The sequence below is a fragment of the Salmo salar genome, chromosome ssa13 (genome assembly GCF_905237065.1).
Source record: "Salmo salar chromosome ssa13, Ssal_v3.1, whole genome shotgun sequence".
In the NCBI taxonomy this organism is placed as follows: domain Eukaryota; kingdom Metazoa; phylum Chordata; class Actinopteri; order Salmoniformes; family Salmonidae; genus Salmo; species Salmo salar.
Genome location: NC_059454.1, coordinates 72,434,045 through 72,454,900, shown reverse-complemented (window position 1 = coordinate 72,454,900; position 20,856 = coordinate 72,434,045). Strand labels below are relative to the sequence as shown.

At 42.1% G+C, this 20,856-nt stretch overlaps 1 protein-coding gene across 2 annotated transcripts in view; it reads right to left on the bottom strand.

Moving 5' to 3' along the window:
- Nucleotides 1-20,856, bottom strand: part of ddx10 (DEAD (Asp-Glu-Ala-Asp) box polypeptide 10) — a 76,427-nt gene that overhangs the window by 33,946 nt on the left and 21,625 nt on the right. For both annotated transcript variants that reach the window (XM_014137341.2, XM_014137340.2), the window contains exons 11-13: nt 16,456-16,543; nt 14,875-14,963; nt 14,171-14,525 (exon numbers count right to left, since the gene is read on the bottom strand). In XM_014137341.2, the coding sequence (XP_013992816.1) occupies nt 14,171-14,525; nt 14,875-14,963; nt 16,456-16,543 (532 nt within the window). The remainder of the gene's footprint in view (nt 1-14,170; nt 14,526-14,874; nt 14,964-16,455; nt 16,544-20,856) is intronic.

Genomic DNA, 20,856 nt, shown 5'->3' with positions numbered 1-20,856 from the left:
CAAAGCAGCGTTACCCATGCAGAGCAAGGGGAACAACCACTCCCAAGTCTCAGAGCGAGTGACGTTTGAAACGCTATTAGTGCACACCCCGCTAGCTAGCTAGCCATTTCACATCGGTTACACCAGCCTAATCTTGGGAGTTCATAGGCTTGAAGTTATAAACAGCGCAATGCAGAAAAAAAAAAAGTATCAAACGTATGCATTCACTACAGTAAGTCGCTCTGGATAAGAGCGTCTGCTAAATGACAAAAATGTCAATGTAAAATTGCGAAGAGCTGCTGGTAAAATGCACGAAAGTGCTGTTTGAATGAATGCTTACGAGCCTGCTAGTGCCTACCACCGCTCAGTCAGACTGCTCTATCAAATCATAGACTTAATTATAATATAATAAACACACAGAAATACGAGCCTTGGGTCATTAATATGGTCGAATCTGGTAACTACCATCTCGAAAACAAGACGTTTTTTTTCTTTGTGAAATACGGAACCGTTCCGTATTTTATCTAACAGGTGGCATCCTTAAGTCTAAATATTCCTGTTACATTGCACAACCTTCAATGTTATGTCATAATCACAAATTCTGGCAAATTAATTCGCAACGAGCCAGGCGGCCCAAACTGTTGCATATACCCTGACTCTGCGTGCAATGAACGCAAGAGAAGTGACAATTTCACCTGGTTAATATTGCCTGCTAACCTGGATTTCTTTTAGCTAAATATGAAGGTTTAAAAATATATACTTCTGTGTATTGATTTTAAGAAAGACATTGATGTTTATGGTTAGGTAAACGTTGGAGCAACGAGTCCTTTTTCGCAAATGTGCACCGCATCGATTATATGCAACACAGGACAGGCTAGATAAACTAGTAATATCATCAACCATGTGTAGTTAACTAGTGATTATGATTGATTGATTGTTTTTATAAGCTAAGTTTAACGCTAGCTAGCAACTTACCTTGGCTTCTTACTGCATTCGCGTAACAGGCAGGCTCCTCGTGGAGTGCAATGTAAAGCAGGTGGTTAGAGCGTTGGACTAGTTAACCGTAAGGTTGCAAGATTGAATCCCCGAGCTGACAAGGTAAAAATCTGTTGCTCTGCCCCTGAACAAGGCAGTTAACCCCCGTTCCTAGGCCATCATTGAAAATAAGAATGTGTTCTTAACTGACTTGCCTAGTTAAATAAAGGTTTAAAAAAATACATAAAAAATAAAATATATATTATTTTTTTTAAATCGGTGTCCAAAAATTCCGATTACCGATTGTTATGAAAACTTGAAATCGGCCATTACGATTAATCAGTCGACCTCTACTTGGCACACCTATATTTGGGGAGTTTCTCCCATTCTTCTCTGCAGATCCTCTCAAGCGCTCTCAGGTTGGATGGTGGGCGTCGCTGCACAACTATTTTCAGGTCTCTCCAGAGACGATCGATCGGGTTCAAGTCCAGGCTCTAGCTGGGCCTATCAAGGACATTCCGAGACCTGTACCGAAGCCACTCCTGTGTTGTCTTGGCTGTGTGCTTAGGGTCGTTGTCCTGTTGGAAGGTGAACCTTTGCCCCAGTCTGAAGTCTTGAGAGCTCTGGAGCAGGTTTTCGTCAAGGATATCTGTACTTTGCTCCATTCATCTTTCCCTTGATCCTGACTAGTCTCCCAGTCCCTGCCGCTGAAAAACATCCCCACGGCATGATGCTGCCACCACCATGCTTCACCGTAGGGATTGTGAGAGGTTTCCTCCAGAAGTGACGCTTGGCATTCAGGCCAAAGAGTTCAATCTTGGTTTCATCAGACCAGAGAGTCCTTTAGGTTCCTTTTGGCAAACTCCAAGTGGGCTGTCATGTGCCTTTTACTGAGGAGTGGATTCCATCTGGCCACTCTACCATAAAGGCCTGATTGATGATCTCCACAGAGGAACTCTGGAGCTCAGTCAAGTGACCATCAGGTTCTTGGTCACCTCCCTGACCAAGGCCCTTCTCTCCAGATTGCTCAGTTTGGCCAGGCGGCCAGCTCTAGGAAGAGTCTTGGTGGTGCCAAACTTCTTGCACTTAAGAATGATGGAGGTGTGTTCTTGGGGACCTTCAATGCTGCAGAAATGTTAGATACCCTTCCCCAGATCTGTGCCTCAACATAATTCTGTCTCGCAGCTCTAAGGACAATTCCTTCGACCTCATGTTTTGGTTTTTGCTCTGACATGCAATGTCAACTGTGGGAACTTATATAGACAGGTGTGTTCCTTTCCAAATTAGGTCCAATCAATTGAATTTACCACAGGTGGACTCCAATCAAGTTGTAGAAACAGCTCAAGGATGATAAATGGAAACAGGATGCACCTGAGCTCAATTTTGAGTCTCATAGCAAAGGGTCTGAATACTTCTGTAAGTAATGTTTTTTAACTTTTAATAAATGTGCAAATATTTCTAAAAACCTTTTCTCACTGTCATTATGAGGTATTGTGTGTAGATTGATGAGGGAAAAAAACAATGAATCCATTTTAGAATAATGCTGTAACGTAACAAAATGTGGAAAAAGTGAAGGGGGTCTAAATACTTTCAGAATGCACTGTAGATAAATAAATTATCCATCAGTCGGGGTCTCAACTTCCTGTTGAGAGTTAGAATAGTAGAATACACAAGGTGCCATATTTGATTGTGCATCAGCAGTTTCTCTCTTGTTATGTCAGTCCCTGACAGTAGCTCAATTAGCCATGTCAGCAAAAAGATGATTTGATTGGTAAGTTATTCTAGCCTGCTATCATGCCCGAATGTGCGCCGAGCGGCCCTGACCTCCAGGGGCCCCCATTCAGGAACCCTTGTGATTTTGTTAGTCACTCTCAATCAGATATATTAACATGGCATGAATCATGGAAAAATGTGTAGAATTGCAAGAAATTAGCTATAAAATTGCTACAACATTCTCTCCTTCCCATGGCATGAATCATGGAAAGTTGTGTAGAATTGCAGGAAATTAACTTTAAAACTAATAAGTCTTGTTTGGTTACTAAGGCAACTACTGTCACAATTAAAACTTGCTAGCTACTTCTGTGGATGTTGAAAACATTTGTACCTGCAAATGTGTTAAATTATAGCCATGGTATAAAAAGGATAATTAACTCCAGGCTCTGGAAAATAATACAACTCAATGAAAGGTTAGTTCCTCAACTCGTTCATTATTATTCAAGAAATGAACACATTTTCAATTGCTCCTCTAATTAGAATCTGGCCTAAATACAACCTGTCGGCTTTACAGCGTTCCAATGTTTGCCCAGATTTAGATCTCTGGTTAAGCGGTTGACAAGGACACTAGGCAATAACATAAACAAAGGGAATCTGATGAACATATTTCACTCCCGAATTGGCGTTTTGCGACAGTGATTATCCCCTAGGAATGATTCCGTGTGAACAAACGATGTTGTCGATGTAGTCAAAGCAGGAGGGTAAATCAACTTTCCTTGACACATTCCAAAGAATGTCCTCCATATCCAGAGCGATGGAGGGCACTTTGCCTAGGGTCTTAATCAAACCCTTGGAATATGACTTGACGAACCAGCAGTAGACTCTGCTGAGCTGGCACTCAGAAGATAACATAAATATTGCATGTCAGATTATTAAGAAACTATTTTTCACTTCAGAATGACCTAGGGCTACAAGGCGCTGCCTCAATGGCCGGCTTTCAGAATTTCTACCACACAATTTATGTAGGCGTTCTCACTAAACCATATATTGATGTATTTGGGGTCCAATTGGCAAGGTGGTGCATTTTATGGTTCAATAAATGTAATTCCTCCCTTGGGGACATTGATCGCCATCTTCAATTAGGAATAACTGATGTGAGCTTTTGTTAGAGAGAAAAACGTGATTAAAAAACATGTGGCGGTAAATTTCTTTAAAACAGCCCATTAAATTGTTGGCTATTATGCTGGGATGCTTTGTCATACCGAAAGATATTAGATTTCCCCCAACCAAATGAAGGACAATTGTTAATTTTCTCAATAGAAATAGAATGAAAGAATTAATAGAACGGACGTCCCAACTCAATGACGCGATAATGGGTGGGCTGGCAGCCATTTTGAGTGTACCCAAGCCAGGAACTAAAAGCAGAAATTGTACTCTTCAATCAGTTGGGTCAACTCAACTGACAATACAACAAATACATTCCATTGCATGAGCCACATCAGTTAGCATAATTTGAATGAACATCCCACATTACCATGGAAATCCAGCATCACTTGATATAACATTCCAAATTAGCATGAAAATCATTTCATCACAATACCAGGCCATTGCGAGTGTACCCATGAGTTTCCCAGTCAAATTGCCAGGGTTAGCGCTTCCAAGCCAGTTCTATTAATTATATTTCTATGACTCACACTATTCATCTATTGAAGGTTCTCTTTAGTCATCTCAGAAAAAAAGGAGAGCAAACCATTACATTTCTATAGTTTGTTCTGCTGACAAACCCAGATTCCGCCATCAGAAGCTAGTGCCATCAATTTCGAGAGCCCTTTTCAAAAGACGCATCAAGTGTTCTGAACAAAATTAACTTCTCTGCACAACAACGGACACTAGCAGACTACTGGAGCAATGCAATAATGTGTGGCAGAGGAAAATATGTCTGGGGGGGGGGGTCATTCATTCAGCCAACTACTGAATTAGACTTCAACATTCAACCTGTTGCAAAATTCACTTCATAAACATAATGAGGTCAGCACATCATTAGCAGTACAAGACAACAACCCCCCCGTCCCTCGTCCCACCTCCCTTGTCAAAACCGAACCAGTAAATGTCACTCCCCCTCCAGTTTCTATCTCCCCACTGAGAATCTAATTGGAAGGCGTTGGGATTCTCACCTCAGGACCTCATTTCCTAACCCTCCCAGTTTAATAAGCGTTTCCCACAGGAGGCAGAGTCTCGCCGCGATTCTGAATCAATTAAATATCATTGGGTGTGAAGTTATTGCACTGCATTTATGAAAAAATTATGGGCCCCGTCGAAAATAAATTCTTGAGGAAAAAAAACTATTTGAGGAGGAATCCAATAGCAGCAGTTTGCACAAAGGCACATGGCTTTCTGTACGCATTTGAAAAGACTTAAGGAGATGGGGGGGGGCACTGAGTCAGTTCTTACCCCATCTATATTTCAGACATTTTTATCCCGATTGAAGAGCATGTGTTACCAATTTGCTCTGCTCTCCTCAACCTTTGGACTTCCCAGTGCATGTTGCTCTTATCTTAAATGTTAAAATGTTCTCAAGGTTAGGAAGCGGGCAGGTTGGCTTCTTGAATGGGAGCGATAATGGAAATTTGCGATATGTGAGCTTAGCAGCTAGAGTCGACAAGCTGTCGTCGCAGCGAAGGAATTCACAAATCTAAAAAGGTCCTGCCTTTCAAAGTTGAACAAAATCTTAGTTAAAAAAATCATTAGCATGTTCGTACGTATTTAGCAATTTCGTTAGGCAAGGACATCAAACAAACCAACTTCAACAATGATTCCACAAGACTCAATGAAATGTGATGCTTAGACACACAGTATATCATAAGCAGAGGCTAAGTTAAATCTCGCAGAGGGGTGATTTATTGCTTGTTTCATCACTGGACAGTTGTGTGTTGAGGAGCATTCCTCTCCCTGTCAGCCGAGGCTGCCCATTCTGACATGAATGGCTGAGGGCAACTTAATCGACGAGAGTGTGAATCAGACGCTCATCAATCAATTAACCAAACAATCCTTCAATCAATGGGCCGGATCAAACACCACTATCAACAGGGGGTACAGGGGCGTCAAAACAACCTAAAAGGACTTAGCATTATGCAATGGATGGAGTCTCTATAGTCTGATCGTTTGAGATAATCCTTTTACTCATTAGTATACTGAAGTGTTGGTCCCATTTTTCATGAGCTGAAATAAAAGATCCCAGAAATGTTCCATGTGCACAAAAAGCTTATTTCTCTATTTTTGTTTGTGCACAAATTTGTTTACAACCCTGGTAGTGAGCATTTCTCCTTAGCCAAAATAATACATCCACCTGACAGGTGTGGCATATTAAGAAGCTGATTAAACAGCATGATCATTACACAGGTGCACCTTGTGCTGGGGGCAATAAATGCCACTAAAATGTGGACAGCAATGTTCAATACGGCTGTTGCCAGAGAATTGAATGTTAATTTCTCTACCATAAGCCACGTCCAATGTCGTTTGGAAAATTTGGCAGTAGGTCCAACCGGCCTCACAACCACGCCAGCCCAGGACTTTCACATCCTGCTTCTTCACCTGCGGGATCATCTGGGGGTGGGGGGAACTGAGGAGTATATCGGTCTTTATTAAAGCCCTTTCGTGGGGAAAAAGTAATTCTGATTGGCTGGGCCTGGCTCCCCAGTGGGTGGGCCTAAGCCCTCCCAAGCTCACCCATGGCTGCGCCATAGCTTAGCGAATAATGAGTTTTTCAATTGACTGATTTCCATCTATGAACTGTAACTCAGTCAAATCTTTGAAATTGTTGCGTTTATATTTTTGTTCAGTATAGATTTAAAGGAGAGGAAGACAGCAATGAACTAACACAACTGAGGTGCAACCTAATCTAACACTAGCATTCCTCTGAATAGAAAAAAAGTTCCCTGAGGCTCAGTGTCAAACTATTTCATCACATTTGCCGAATGCCAAATTGAAAGTAATAACTCTACAGCACTTACTCGGAAAGCAAAACACAGCATGCACCAGCCTTAAGGCATCTAAGGTCGATAGTCAAGGTACACTACATGACCAAAAGTATGTGGACACCCCCAAACATGTAATTCTAAAATCATGGGCATTAATATGGAGTTGGTCTCCCTTTGCTGATATAACAGCTTCCACTCTTCTGGGAAGGATTTCAACTAGAATTTGGAACGTTTCTGCTGGGACTTGCTTCCATTCAGTCACGAGCATTAGTGAGGTCGGGCACTGATGTTGGGCGATTAGGCCTGGTTTGCAGTCGGCATTCCAATTCATCCCAAAGGTGTTTGATGGAGTTGCGGTCAAGGCTCTGTTCAGGCCAGCCATGCTCTTCCACACCAATCTCGACAAACTATTTCTGTATGGACCTTGCTTTGTGCACGGGGGCATTGTCATGCTGAAACATGAAAGGGCCTTCCCCAAGCTGTTGGAAGCACAGAATCGTCTAGAACATCATTCTATGGTGTAGAGTTAAGATTTCCCTTCACTGGAACTAAGGGGCCTAGCCCGAACCATGAAAAACAGCCCCAGACCATAATTCCTCCTCCACCAAACCTTACAGTTGGCACTATGCATTCGGGAAGGTAGCACTCTCCTGGCATCCACCAAACCCAGATTCATCTGTCGGACTGCCAAATGGTGAAGTGTGATTCATCACTCAAGATAAAATATTTCCATTGCTCCAGAGTCCAATGGCGGCGAGCTTTACACCACACCAGCCAATGCTTGGGATTGCGGATGGTGATCTTAGGCTTGTGTGCGGCTGCTGAGCCATGGAAACCCATTTCATGAAGATCCAGATGAACAGTTCTTGTGCTGACATTGCTTTCAGAAGCAGTTTGGAACTTGGTAGTGAGTGTTGCAATCAATTTCACAAACTGACTTGTTGGAAAGGTAGCATCCTATGACGGTGCCACTTTGAAAGTCACTGAGCTCTTCAGTAAGGCCATTCTACTGCCAATGTTTGTCTCTGGAGATTGCATGGCTGTGTGCTCGAATGTAATATACCTGTCAGCAATGATAGCGGCAGAAATAGGGGTGTCCACATACTTTTGTGTATATAAAACTTCTATAGTCAGAATAAATTAAGCTATAGTGTCTGAAAAAACACCAATAGGCTTTGATAAAGAGATGACATTCTAGCATTTCCTATTATATCATTAGCTTTTAGCATACCATCTGTACGATAGACCTTAACCTTAAGGTGATGTCCAACGGATTTGTTTTTGTCAGGAGACAGTTTCAACAGTCTCTTCAAAATGAGGGTGAGGGGACGACAAGGATGCAATTAGGATAATGGAATTGCGGTGCATTGCGTTCCCAATGAAAGGTGTCATTTGACAGAGGACTGTCGACAGGCTCCTGTCCTCTCCTGAGATTGTTATTGCGGGCTGCTCTCACGATTGCTTCAATCAATCTCATCCTAACAAAGCAGGATTTTAAAGGACAACTCCTGGGAATGAGGGATGTGTTATTATGAACGGCTAGCACCACCTCAAAGACAGAAGCTGAAGATTAACGATGGCATTAACGGGAAGCCTTATTAACGTTTAGTGATTCCCCCCAAAATTATTCATATTACGTTATCCGATGATAGAACGGACAAAAAAAACACTGATTGACCCTAATGTTTTTAGTTAAAGGAGAAGAAGAAAAAAAAAATGTTAAACAACATTTGTACTTTTTTTTACATAAATGGGGTGTTATAGAAGGGACCTACACTTTTTTGGCAATTTCTCTTGTTTTTGAGAAACATACCCTAATCAGCAACTCACTTCCTCATCCTCGTTGTGTAGAATGCGGGCTCTGAAAAAACATGAACAAAGGCTTCAAAAACACCCAAATACGTCCTTTAAGAAATGGAACTCAGTATAGTGATGCAGGTCTTTAGATAATATACAAATGAAATTCTGTGTATATCCACAACATTACAGTGCATTCGGAAAGTATTCAGACCCCTTCACTTTTTCCACTTTGTTACATTACAGCCTTTATTCAAAAACAGATTACCGTAATTTCTGGACTATAAGCCGTAACTTTTTTCCCAGGCTTTGAACCTCGCGGCTTAAACAATGATGCGGCTAAAATATGGATTTTTCCCGCTTTCCATTTTTTTTTTTTTTTTTTTAAACACATTCTGTGACGTGCTCAGTTTTTTGGCGGCATGAAGCTTTCATTAGACCAATGAAATTTCCGAACGGGTTAAGGTCAAACAACTATTTTGTTTACTGTTCAGATTAAAATCGAGCGCTCTCAAACTTCCCATCATTCTGATTACGGTAGTCATTTTGTCACCCTCATCATGACAAAGACACAGAAATGCATATGATGCAGCTTTCAAGTTGAAGGCGATTGATCTGGCTGTTGGAAAAGGAAATAGAGCTGCTGCACGGGAGCTTGGTCTTAATGAGTCGATGATAAGACGTTGGAAACAGCAGCGTGAGGAATTGACTCAGTAAATTGTTTTTTCCATCAATCTACACACAATACCCCATAACGAAAGCAAAAACAGGTTCTTAGAAACGTTTGCAAATTTACACACACTTACATTAGTATTCAGACCCTTTACTCAGTACATTGTTGAAGCACCATTGGCAGTGATTACAGCCTCAAGTCTTCTTGGGTATGACACTACAAGCTTGGCTCACCTGTATTTGGGGAGGTTCTCCCATTGTTCTCTGCAGATTCTCTCAAGATCTGTCAGGTTGGATGGAGAGCATCGCTGCACAGCCATTTTCAGGTCTCTCCAGAGATGTTCGATCTGGTTCAAGTCCGGGCTCTGGCTGGGCCACTCAAGGACATTCAGACCCGAAGCCACTCCTTCGTTGTCTTGGCTGTATGCTTAGGGTCGTTGTCCTGTTGGAAGGTGAACCTTCGCTCCAGTCCCTGCCACTGAAAAACAACATGCTTCACCGTAGGGATGGTGCCAGGTTTCCTCCAGACGTGACACTTGGCATTCAGATCAAAGAGTTCAATCTTGGTTTCATCAGACAATAGAATCTTGTTTCATGGTCCGAGAGTCTTTTAGGTAACGTTTTGCAAACTCCAAGCGGGCTGTAATGTGCCTTTTGCACTATCAACTGTGGGATCTTATATAGACAGGTGTGTGCCTTTCCATATCATGTCCAATCAATTGAATTTACCACAGCTGGGCCCCAATCAAGTTGTAGATACATCTTAAGGATGATCAATGGAAACAGGATACACCGGAGCTAAATTTCGAGTCTCATAGCAAAGGGTCTGAATACTTATGTAAATAAAGTTTTATTTTTAATATATTTGCAAAACATTCTAAAAACCTGTTTTCACTTTGTCATTATGGGGTATTGTTTGTAGATCGATGAGGATTATACTTATTTATTTATTTTTTTCATTTTAGAATAAGGATGTAACGCAACAAAGTATGGAAAAAGTGAAGGGGTCTGAATACTTTCCGAATGTACTGTATATTCCATTTTGTTGCGACTATAGCAGTACCTCTCCGTCCATTCTAGCAGCAGGCTACACGGAGAATGGAACAGCTGTATAGAGGAAACGGGTTGAGTTGCACAAAATGGAATACGCTGCGGATACATTTCGGAATGACAATTTCATGTGCACAACATCTAAAGACCTGCATCACTGTACTGAGAGCGTTTCTGTTTCTAAAGGACCTATTTGGGTGTTGTTGGAGCATGTGTTCATGTTTTTTCAGAACCGCCATAACGCACAAAGAAGGTTGAGGAAGTGAATTGCTGGTTGGGGTAAGTCTCTCAAAAACAAGTGAAATCACAAAAAACAAAGTGTCTGGACCCTCTATAACATGCCATTTACATGCAAAAGAGAGGTTTAGTTATAAAAGCAAACTTCCCCTTTAAGGCATAAATTAGTAGCGTATGAATATGCTCTATACCTTGTGCCAGAAGATCGCAGAGATTCAAGTAAGTCATTTACATTATTGATCTTTTAAAGATGCACTATGCAGGAATCACTCCGTAATTTCCTGGTTGCTAAAATTCTAAATTGTTCTCCTAATTTTAGTTTGTGTGACAAAACAAGCAACTAGAGTGTAGAGAATCATTGTACCATCTAAACCGCTGTGAAATATCTTATCAAACCAAAAATATAGTATTTCCAGCTGTTTGAAGCTGTAGAACAAAACCGAAAGTAAAAGACAAAAACAAAAGTTAAGACCTGGGAGCATAGAAATAGCACATATAGAACAGATCTACTGCTTCTTTGACTTGCTTTCAATGGTAATGATGTGAATTTGGTCAGGTCGCCCAAAAAGCATTATATTGCAGCTTTAAAACGTGGCACAACGTCAACCAATAATTATTGAAACACCTCTATCTGAAGGAGCTTCCCAAACCCTCTAGGACAGGATCAGGACAGAAGACAGTAGCGAGGGGGCTTTCTGTTTCACCGGGTACAATGACAATCTCAGAGGTAACAGAGCGGAACAGACCCTGCCGGCCGGATTGAAAAGCTGGGGTGACAGGGGTGAGGTCTTCCGGATCTCTATAGAGAAGGCGATAAAAGCACTCCCAGCCATAGAGTCCAGACAGCGATCGTAACAACTTAATTACTGTCACATGCTGGGGGTAAAGTATATGGTGTTTCTCAGAGTTTGGGCAACTTTCAGAGTTTTCACAGTCTCTTCGATATTCATTAACTCTTAAGTGGAACGTTAACTTATTCAGGTCAAGAAATCCCTGTATTAAAACCATTCATTTCATATTAAATGGCCCAAAAATAAATGTTTGACTGCTAATGATCTAACGTAAATGTGGCCATTTCAATCAATAGACAGTGTACAAAACATGAACACCTGCTCGTTCCATGATATAGACTGACCAGGTGAATGATATAAGCCCTTATTGATGTCACTTGTTAAATCCACTTCAAACCCTGTAGATGAAGAGGAGAAGGTTTAAAGAAAGATTTTTAAGCCTTGAGACAACTGAGACATGGATAGTGTGTGTGCCATTCAGAGGGTGAACAGGCAAGACAAAAGATTTAAGTGTCTTTGAGCGGGGTAAGGTAGTAGGTGCCAGGCGTACCGGTTGTGTCAAGAACTGCAAGCCTGCTGGGTTTTTCACACTCAACAGTTTCCCGTGTGTATCAAGAATGGTCCACCACCCAAAGGACACCCAGGCAACTTGACACAACTGTGGGAAGCATTGGAGTCAACACGGGCCAGCATCCCTGTAGAACACGTTCAACACCTTGTAGAGTCTATCCTGACAAACAGAGGCTGTTCTGAGGGCAAAGAGGGGGGCTGCAAATCAATATTAGGAAGGTGTTTTTAATGTTTTGAAGGGCAAAAAAAAGAAGATTCTCACCCCATTTAAAGACAGTGAATCATGTCGGACTAGATGGAAAGCCAGCACTCCGCAGCCTCCCACACTCCAGCTGAAGGCACAGTAGATGTGACCCCGGCCGCCTACAGCATATTCTTAGCCCACTGCAGAGGAGTCAATGAAATAGCTAGCCTGAGCTGGCTAAACTCACCCTGACCTCTGTTCAAACACTTCTTCTCCAAACCGTTTCTACCCTACAGCGGTCTTCTTTAGGGGAAAACTAGGTTGTTTTATTTTCAACTTCACGTGGGAGCTAGCCCATTTTGTTTGCCCCAAGGTGCACAGCAACTAAATATAAGCGAGAAAAAGCTTGGAAGGACCTATTTCGAATCAGTTGACACCAATTCCAGAGAAAGGAGCAGGAAGTTTACACTGAATCAGACTAGTAGCGTGCACTTGTGTAGGGGTTTAAGAGTTGTAGCTGCCTACTCCTCACTTAACAAAGACGAGTGCAACAGACAGCTTTGTCTCAGCCATTGAATTGGATTAGAAGCTCATCACCCAAACCAGCGTTATTACTGTGATGAGGTCACCACTTCAGCATCTACATCCCCTGTTAAGGAACGTACACGTAGGTGGGAACGGGAAGCCGACAGTGATTTAGAGGTTCTCTCTCCAGCAGAGAGGAACCATCTGCCCCAAATTAAATCTGACATCCATGAGGATCATCCACTGCCAGGTATGCGTGGAGTGATTGAGGCTTTTATAGAACCAAACTAAGTGAACTCTACAGAAAAACAAAGCAAAGCCAGGCTAAAGCACACCAAGAGATAATGACTCGAGGCATCACATAGCTCAGGATTATATTTACATTTTTTCATAGTCTTTTTTCCCCTCATCTTTATCAAGGGTGCCAGTCATTTCAGTCATGACTGTATATGAGACAAAGGCATTGCAAGTTGGCAACTCAGTAGAAAACGGATGGTTAGAGATGGAACTGAACCGCTTGTCCAACTGGAGACTACAAATGCATGTAAACAAAGTGTACCTAGGCTATGCATGTATATAGCCATCTGGGTTTCTACAAATTGGCCATTTTGTCAGTTTCCAGAACCATTTTCCTACCTGAAATTGGCCGTGACTGTAAACAGATGCTTGTTGTGCTTGACTGTAGAGACGAATATGTCTCTGTTGGCAGTGTGGCTCCTGACTGAGCTCCGACAGCTTTGATTGTGGTTGCTAAATTATTTGGGCATGCTAATTCTACCTTTTCCCGCTTGCATTGTTCACACACACAGACACGGCAGCTTTCCAAAATGAGGCAGAAAAGCACACACAGCACATATCAAAGTCGAACAAAAGCCCAAATGGCTTGTTTAACATCTATGGAGGGTTTATATATACTCTATGGAGAACAACGTGGAGTAATTGTATGAAGCAAAAAATGTTAAAAGGAACAGTGCAGCCAAAAACATGACTTTCATGAGAGAGACTGTATATATCCACACGTCGAAATTGGAATACTGTGAAATTGTGAAAATGATAATGCACTTTTAGTGTAAGTGCTGTTTGAAAAGACCATCTGAAATTTCACCGTTTTGGTGGGATGGAGTTTTTGCCTGACATCACCAGGCAGTAAATGAGTTAATAGATCAATAAGAAAGAGTTCCAAACCTCTGCCAATAAGAGATAGTTTTCAGTTTTCAGTTTCCCCCTCCCTACTCAGACTACTCCTACACAGTCCGCTCCCTACTCAGACTACTCCTACACAGTCCTAGCAAACTTCTTGCTTGAGAAATTGCTCTTTGCTAAGCAGCTATATTTGTTTGTTTTTCACTATTTTAATTGAAAACAAATCGCAGCAATCTGTTAGCCGGAAATGATTTAATATTGAGATAAAATCTGCTGCATTGGACCTTTAAATAAGTAAATGCAACTTGAGTAAGGCGTTAAGTGTACAGTGTCTCCTCATCATGGTCCTGGAAATCCAAAGGGATTCATATTTTGGTTTTTTCCCCCCGAGCACTACACACCTGATTCTACTAATCAAAAGGTTTGATGAGTTGATTAGTGGAATCAGGTGTGTAGAGCCATGGGCAAAAACATGCACCCCTTTGGGTCCCCAGGTCCAGAATTAAGAGACACTGGTGTCCACAGAACTGGCACCACAACAGGCAGGAGCACCTCACCTCATCATCCTGGTCAACTTCCTCCAGACTGAAGATATCTTTTCTCTTCACTGTGAGCAGGTCCAAGTCCCTCATATCTTCATCCTCCTCGGTTTCATCTGCCCCGAAGATGAGACCCTTAGGACCAGGCTGTAACTTTTCCTCGTCCTCCTCATCTTCCTCATCTGAGCTTTGGGATTCTTGAGCTTCGGACATTCGCCCGTCTCCTCTGAGCTGAGCCTTGAAGCTCTTTAGTTCCTTCTCCTCCTCATACTGGGCCACATCTCCCGGCCCGCCACTCTGCCCAGGGTCTGCTCTCTCCTTCTGGACTTTGTTGAGAAAACGCACCCTTGGAGCAACAGCGAGGCCCAGAGAACTACCAAAAGGGAAGAATGACATCAAGTTGGACTTTTACTAAAATGTTTGGTTCATCATGGTCCAAAAAGGCTAAAATAGCTAGCAATGGCTAAAGCTAAGCAACTCTATGCTTAAATGATGGGATGACACAGCGTATTCTAATGATGCCCCACACCATATTCTCTGTTAAGGCCTTGTGGATAATGATGTCCAAGTCCCCTCACATGCACAACAAACAGGCACATTGTGGCCTGGTTGACATTCTTTCAGGATTGGGAAGCCCTAAACAATTACAGCAGATCTAAGAAGAGCACTCCACCGCTAGAGATAGATAAATGCTCAAAATGGCCTGTTTCCCTCTTACTCACGCTGCATACTCCTGGAGCTTGAGCTGGAACACATCAAAGACGTCTTTGTTTTTCATGAGGTAGACGGAGCGCAGGTAGGAGACGAAACACTGCACAGAGAAAGAGGGAGAGGGGGGGTGGAAAGGTGAGCGATATCGACAACTGCCATCTCCTCGAACAGCCAGCCGAGGGAGGCGATGAATCATACGGGATGGTGCAAGCTGGTGATAAGGGACCCTCTTCGAGTGGGCTCTCTCCTCTGGAGAAATGTGTTGCCGGTCTCAAATGATTTCTTATTTTTTCCCTCTCCTGTTTTTGTTCTACCTTCTGTTATTTTCAGTGCTACGTTGATATTGATTACAGCATTGCTGGGTTTGGAGCTGGCAAGAAATTAACTTCGCTGTATTTGTGCACATACATTAAACTTGAAATGATGATTAAACAATCTGATGACGCATGAAATGGCAAAAAATCCCGTTATGAGTACAAAAGAAATGGGTATAACAATTGTACCGTCTAGGCAACGAGGGTGTTAATGACAGAGCCAAAAACACACTGTAGGTGCATAACATATGCAATTTGCATTTTCAATCACATTTTAGTCAGAAGTGTAAATAATGCAGTATGTAAATGCAGTCCATTACAGGTTGGGCCTGTTGTCCAAAAATCTACGGGCCGAACAAAATTTCTACTGGCCGGGACGCGATGTCATTTTTAAATGCATTGGGGTCATCCAGGCTGTATAGGTTGGTACGCGCCCTCTCTATATTCAGCTATTAAGCCACATTTGGTTACTATGATATGAATTTAAAAAACTAATAATTTAGAAATGAAAGTCTTTATTCTTTAGAAGAGCATTTTATTAATTGCATTCCTTTTTTGTTTGTAAAGTATGTTTTTCTTCTTAAAATGACAATCTCAAAATCAGAAGCTGCGCCCCTTTAAGACAATAGTGTTCCAAAAGAGATATTGACCTGGCTACAGAAGGCTAGCCTAGACAACCACTAGATGTCTTTTTCTAGCTGTCTTTGTGCAGACTATCAACAGTAGCCAGCATATTTCTAGTATCTTCACTATTGAAGATTTACTTCTGTAAATCGCTTTCCCTAGCTCAAAATACAATCAGCTCAGCGGGTGAGTAGATTGATGGCCGCTTCTTATTGCTCCGGACAGCTCGCGCGTGTGCTGTGTGAAGGCACCGGCTCATGTACTGCTCGAGTTGTTGACTCGTGGGAGCGTGGTGGTGCTTAAACGAAAGCCCAAGCATATTGGTCAAATGTAAATACCATGACTTTTCCGCGCGTAGTCTTCAAACGGTAGACTAAAACAGGAGGTAAACGTTGAACTGGAATGCAAAAATGCACTCAGAAGTTGATAAGATCCACTGGCACGACATGTTTTTACTGTCCCCGGGCCAGTGGGCCATCGTTAATGTCGGACCCTGCATTATCATCCCAGTGACAACTCTAGATTTTATGGGTGTAAGCACTACGGGTGAAAATAACTCCTGTCCTGGAAAGCTAATGGCTTGACCCCTGATCCATCCCAATCCTGTAATGGTCTCGCCCCCCCCTGCCTTTACACCCCTTCCAGGACACTGACCCTCTGTGCTCGCTCCTTCTGTTCCTTCTCCTGGGCCAGGAAGGCCTCCAGCTTCTGCTGCACGCTCGTCAGCTTCTCTGGGTTCACCCTGGCAACAAGAAAATACTTTGTGAATCCACAAATCACATTTGTAAAATCTATTCAAAAAAAGGTCAAAAGGTCACAGATGCATGGACAATCATGGAAAAATCATTTTTAACCCCCCCACACAGGTTTTTAGAGTGGTCCGAAACAAACTTATCAAAGGTCATATATATGCACACATGATGAGCCTGAAAACAGTTGATCTATCATCATCATCATAATTGGACAAGAGATCATTTCAGCCAAAAAAAAAGTCAAAACATTTAGGTCACAGCATGTCATATCGGATCTAGCACTATTTCCTTCTATGAAAAAGCTAGTCCAGCTAAGTCCATTTGTAGCACTGTAATGGACGGACTTCTTCTCTGTCAAGGTCTAGTGGCCCTCTGTGCCAGGCAGCTTTGCGTGAGAGAAGGGGCACATCTAAAATGTCAATTTTCCTCTCCATTGCCCACCTCAGTGTCACAGAGGCCACAGGAGACCGAATGGGAATAGTATAGTGGGGATGACATGGAAATGAGCAACTGTCCTCCCTAACTGTCCAATGACAACATTAACAACCAGTCAGGCTGAAATAAGGATGTTTTGTTTTGAGGTAAGAACCAGGGCTGCATTCCAATTCCCTAACCCTTAGCTCAAAGTGTATACTTGCTCACTACACTTGTTCCCTCCCCTAATAGATTTAGAAGCCATTGGTTGGGTGTTAGCATAAACCAGAGTGAGTTTCCACCATATTTATTACACCAGTCCATCAATGAGGGGGAGTGAAAACGAAAACAACCCTTCTAGAGCATATTATCTGTCAGGTCTTCTGGAAGTCAGGGAGAGTCCATAAAAAAAGACACTCATAGGTTAATTGGGGGGCACTCACTATTGTCCATCTTTCAGAGTACGGCTGCACAATGCACTTCCCTCTCCAGCCAATTTGTGCACATTCATTGTTTCATAACTTCATTGTGTAAATTGTTTGTGTTTGTTAGTGTCTATGAATTCCCTATTACATATATCACCAGTAGTACATTTACTGTTCATTCCTATAAATTATAATCTACAAATGTTTGTTTGGTTACGGTAGCGTCTGTTAATGCGTTACATATAATATTATTCCAGTCTTTTACCGTTCTCATTGTCATGATACTTATTATGGCATTATTAAAGATACTGATATAGGTTTGACTACAGTGTCGACAATGGAGAAGTCAAATGCTGTTTTCTGTGTAGCTAAGACCAAGTTTAACACCTGCTTAATTCTTTAATCATACCTGTATGTCATGGGCGCCTGACTTTGTATAAAAGTGGTGGTGCACACACTGTTGGGGGTGTCCGGAGATAAAGTTTCTGACTAGAATACTAATCTACCGCCTTCCCTCAAAGTCCCACCCAGTGATTGACATGTCTGAAATCCTACCAACGCTTTGACACAGACATCCTGCCCCCTCCACAGTGATTGATAGGTCAAACTGTTAAAGGGATAGTTCACCCAAATTACAAAATGACACTGGTTTCCTTACCTAATTGTCCACAGCAGCTGAGACAATTAAATACATCATTTGAACAAACAAACATAAAATTGAAATGACTGAAAATGCATGAATTCAAAGGTCATGACTTTCTACTCAATACCACAACTCATTACCAATCTGGGAGGTAAACGTCGGTAAAGTCCTCAATAATTTAGCTTTGTATTTCAGATGGCATCAAGGCATAATAATGTACTAGAGGCCACCAAACAAACTAAATTCTCGAACCCCTCAGCCCGGAACTCCCTGGCTGGCTACTTTTTCTATTTGGCTGGTGGAAAACACTGCTATAGAGCTAGGTTAAGGGTAACCTACGGAAGGCTTGGTTTGTAATAATATGAAACAGAAACCAAGCAATTTTTACAGGAAAATAAGTTCTAAATACAAGGTTTACCAGCATCGTTTCATAATGAGCATACGGACACGTAGCCTAAACTGCCATTTTTTTCACACACATCCAAAATAGAAGATGTCTAAAATAATGTCGGCCTAACTAGGGTTGACCCTCCCATTTAGTTGACTCAATGTTTGGTCGATAGGCTGTTGGTTTTTCCATAAAATGGCTACTGCTTTGAACCCAACACTGTTTGTGAGAGTATTTCTTAGGCCTACAGTAATGTGTGAAGTAAATGTGTCTTGGGAATCATTTTAAATGTTGAGTCAAGCGGAGTGTGGCTTAGATGCACAAGGCACGTGTTTCAGGAATGCGTTCTCTCCTGCCAATTGGTGCGCATTCATTGTTTCATAACTTCATTGTGTGAATTGTTTGCCATTTGATTGTTAGTGTCTATTAATGCCTCATTACATACATCTCCAGTAGTAAATGTACCATTAATTCCCATAATTTCTAATCTACAATGTTTCTTTGGTTATGCTTATTTATTTTAATACATTACATGCATTATTATTATTAAGGTCATTTACCGTTCTCATTGTCGGAGTGGACATGTTGTTTGCAGAGCTCACAACCTGTTACACTTGTGAGAAAAGTTCTTGTTTCTCATGGTCTGAGAGATCTATAGGTTCCTTTTGGCAGGTGACCAAAAGGTCACTGACAGAGCTTCAGAGTTCCTCTGTGGGGATGGGAGAACCTTCCAGACGGACAACCATCTCTGCAGCACGCCAGACAGAAGCCACTCCTCCGTAAAAGGCACGACAGACCCGCTTGGAGTTTGCCAAAGGGAAATTAAAGGACTCCCAGACCATGAGAAACAAGATTCTGATGAAACCAAGATTGAACTCAAGTGGCCCAGCCAGAGCCTGGACTTGAACCCGATGAAAACATCTCTGGAGACCTGAAAATAGCTGTGCAGCGACACTCCCTATCCAACATGACAGAGCTTGAGAGGATCAGCAGAGGAGAATGGGAGAAACTCCCCAAATACAGCTGTGCCAAGCTTGTAGCGTCATACCTAAGACGACAAGGCTGTAATCAATGCCAAAGGTTCGTCAATAAAGTACTGAGGGTCTGAATACTTTTCCGAATGCACTCTGTTTCGTCTCTCTGTGATTCATGCAATTCCATCAATTTGCAAGAGGCTGAATGTATCGTATGGGAGAATCAGAGCGAACGAATCTGGCTCAGTATGCATATAACGTATCTGATGCTGTATGGTCAGAAAGAGTATGACATTGTTGCCATTCATAGCATTGAATACAAGGGAAGCCAGCAAGCATTTAGCCCGGCTTGATAATTTAAAATTAAATAATAATAGCCAATCAGCTTTGTGCTAAACTGAGTGGGCTTCAGCTGTGAATGGTCCTGGCTCACCAACAACAACAAAAAAGTCAAAAGGAAGCCAGTTTGGATTTGGCTTCAGACCAATTACATCACAAGCCAAACGTCATTATTGACAGAAAAAGACTTGAATTGTTGCATCTCATTGTGTTGTTGTCCAGTGGCTAGAATCATCCCTTTAATAAATTAGCCATGGATGGAGTTAGGGATTTGGACTTGAGGTTTTACTGAATTCTCAGTACTGGCCAATGATTATAACAGCAATTCTAATCCAAATATAAATTCATACATTGTGCCCCTGGCCTGAGAGGATGGAAGTTCAATAAGTAGCTAGATTTAGTATGCTAATGTTAACTAGCTGGCCTGGTGTATTGTTGCCCCTGAAAGGAAGTTAAGCTAGCGATAGTGTTTTAAACAGACTAGGACAACAAACTAAAAGCGTGTACTGTATGACAGTCAGAAACCGTTTGGGCTTCTGAGTGGCGCAGCAGTCTAAGGCACCATGGTTCAATTCCAGGCTGTATCACAACTGGTCCCATAGGGCAGCGCACAATAGGCCCAGCATTGTCTGGGTTAGGGTTTGGCCGGGGTAGGCCGTCTTTGTAAATAAGAATTTGTTCTTAACTTAGATTTTTTTTATTTCAACTTTATTTAACCTGTTGGGGATAGGGGGCAGTATTTGCACGGCCGGATAAAAAAACGTACCCGATTTAATCTGGTTACTACTCCTGCCCAGTAACTAGAATATGCATATAATTGTTTGATTTGGATAGAAAACATCCTAAAGTTTCTAAAACTGTTTGAATGGTGTCTGTGAGTATAACAGTACTCATTTGGCAGGCCAAAACCTGAGAAGATTCCAAACAGGAAGCGCCCTCTCTGACCATTTCTTGGCCTTCTTTGTCATCTCTATCCAAAACAGGGGATCTCTGGCATAACGTGACATTTTCTAACGCTCCCATAGGCTCTCAAAGGCGCCAGAAAGTTGAATGATGACTTTGCAGGCCATGGCTGAAAAACAGTAGCGCATTTGGTAAGTGGTCGATCGGAGAACAATGA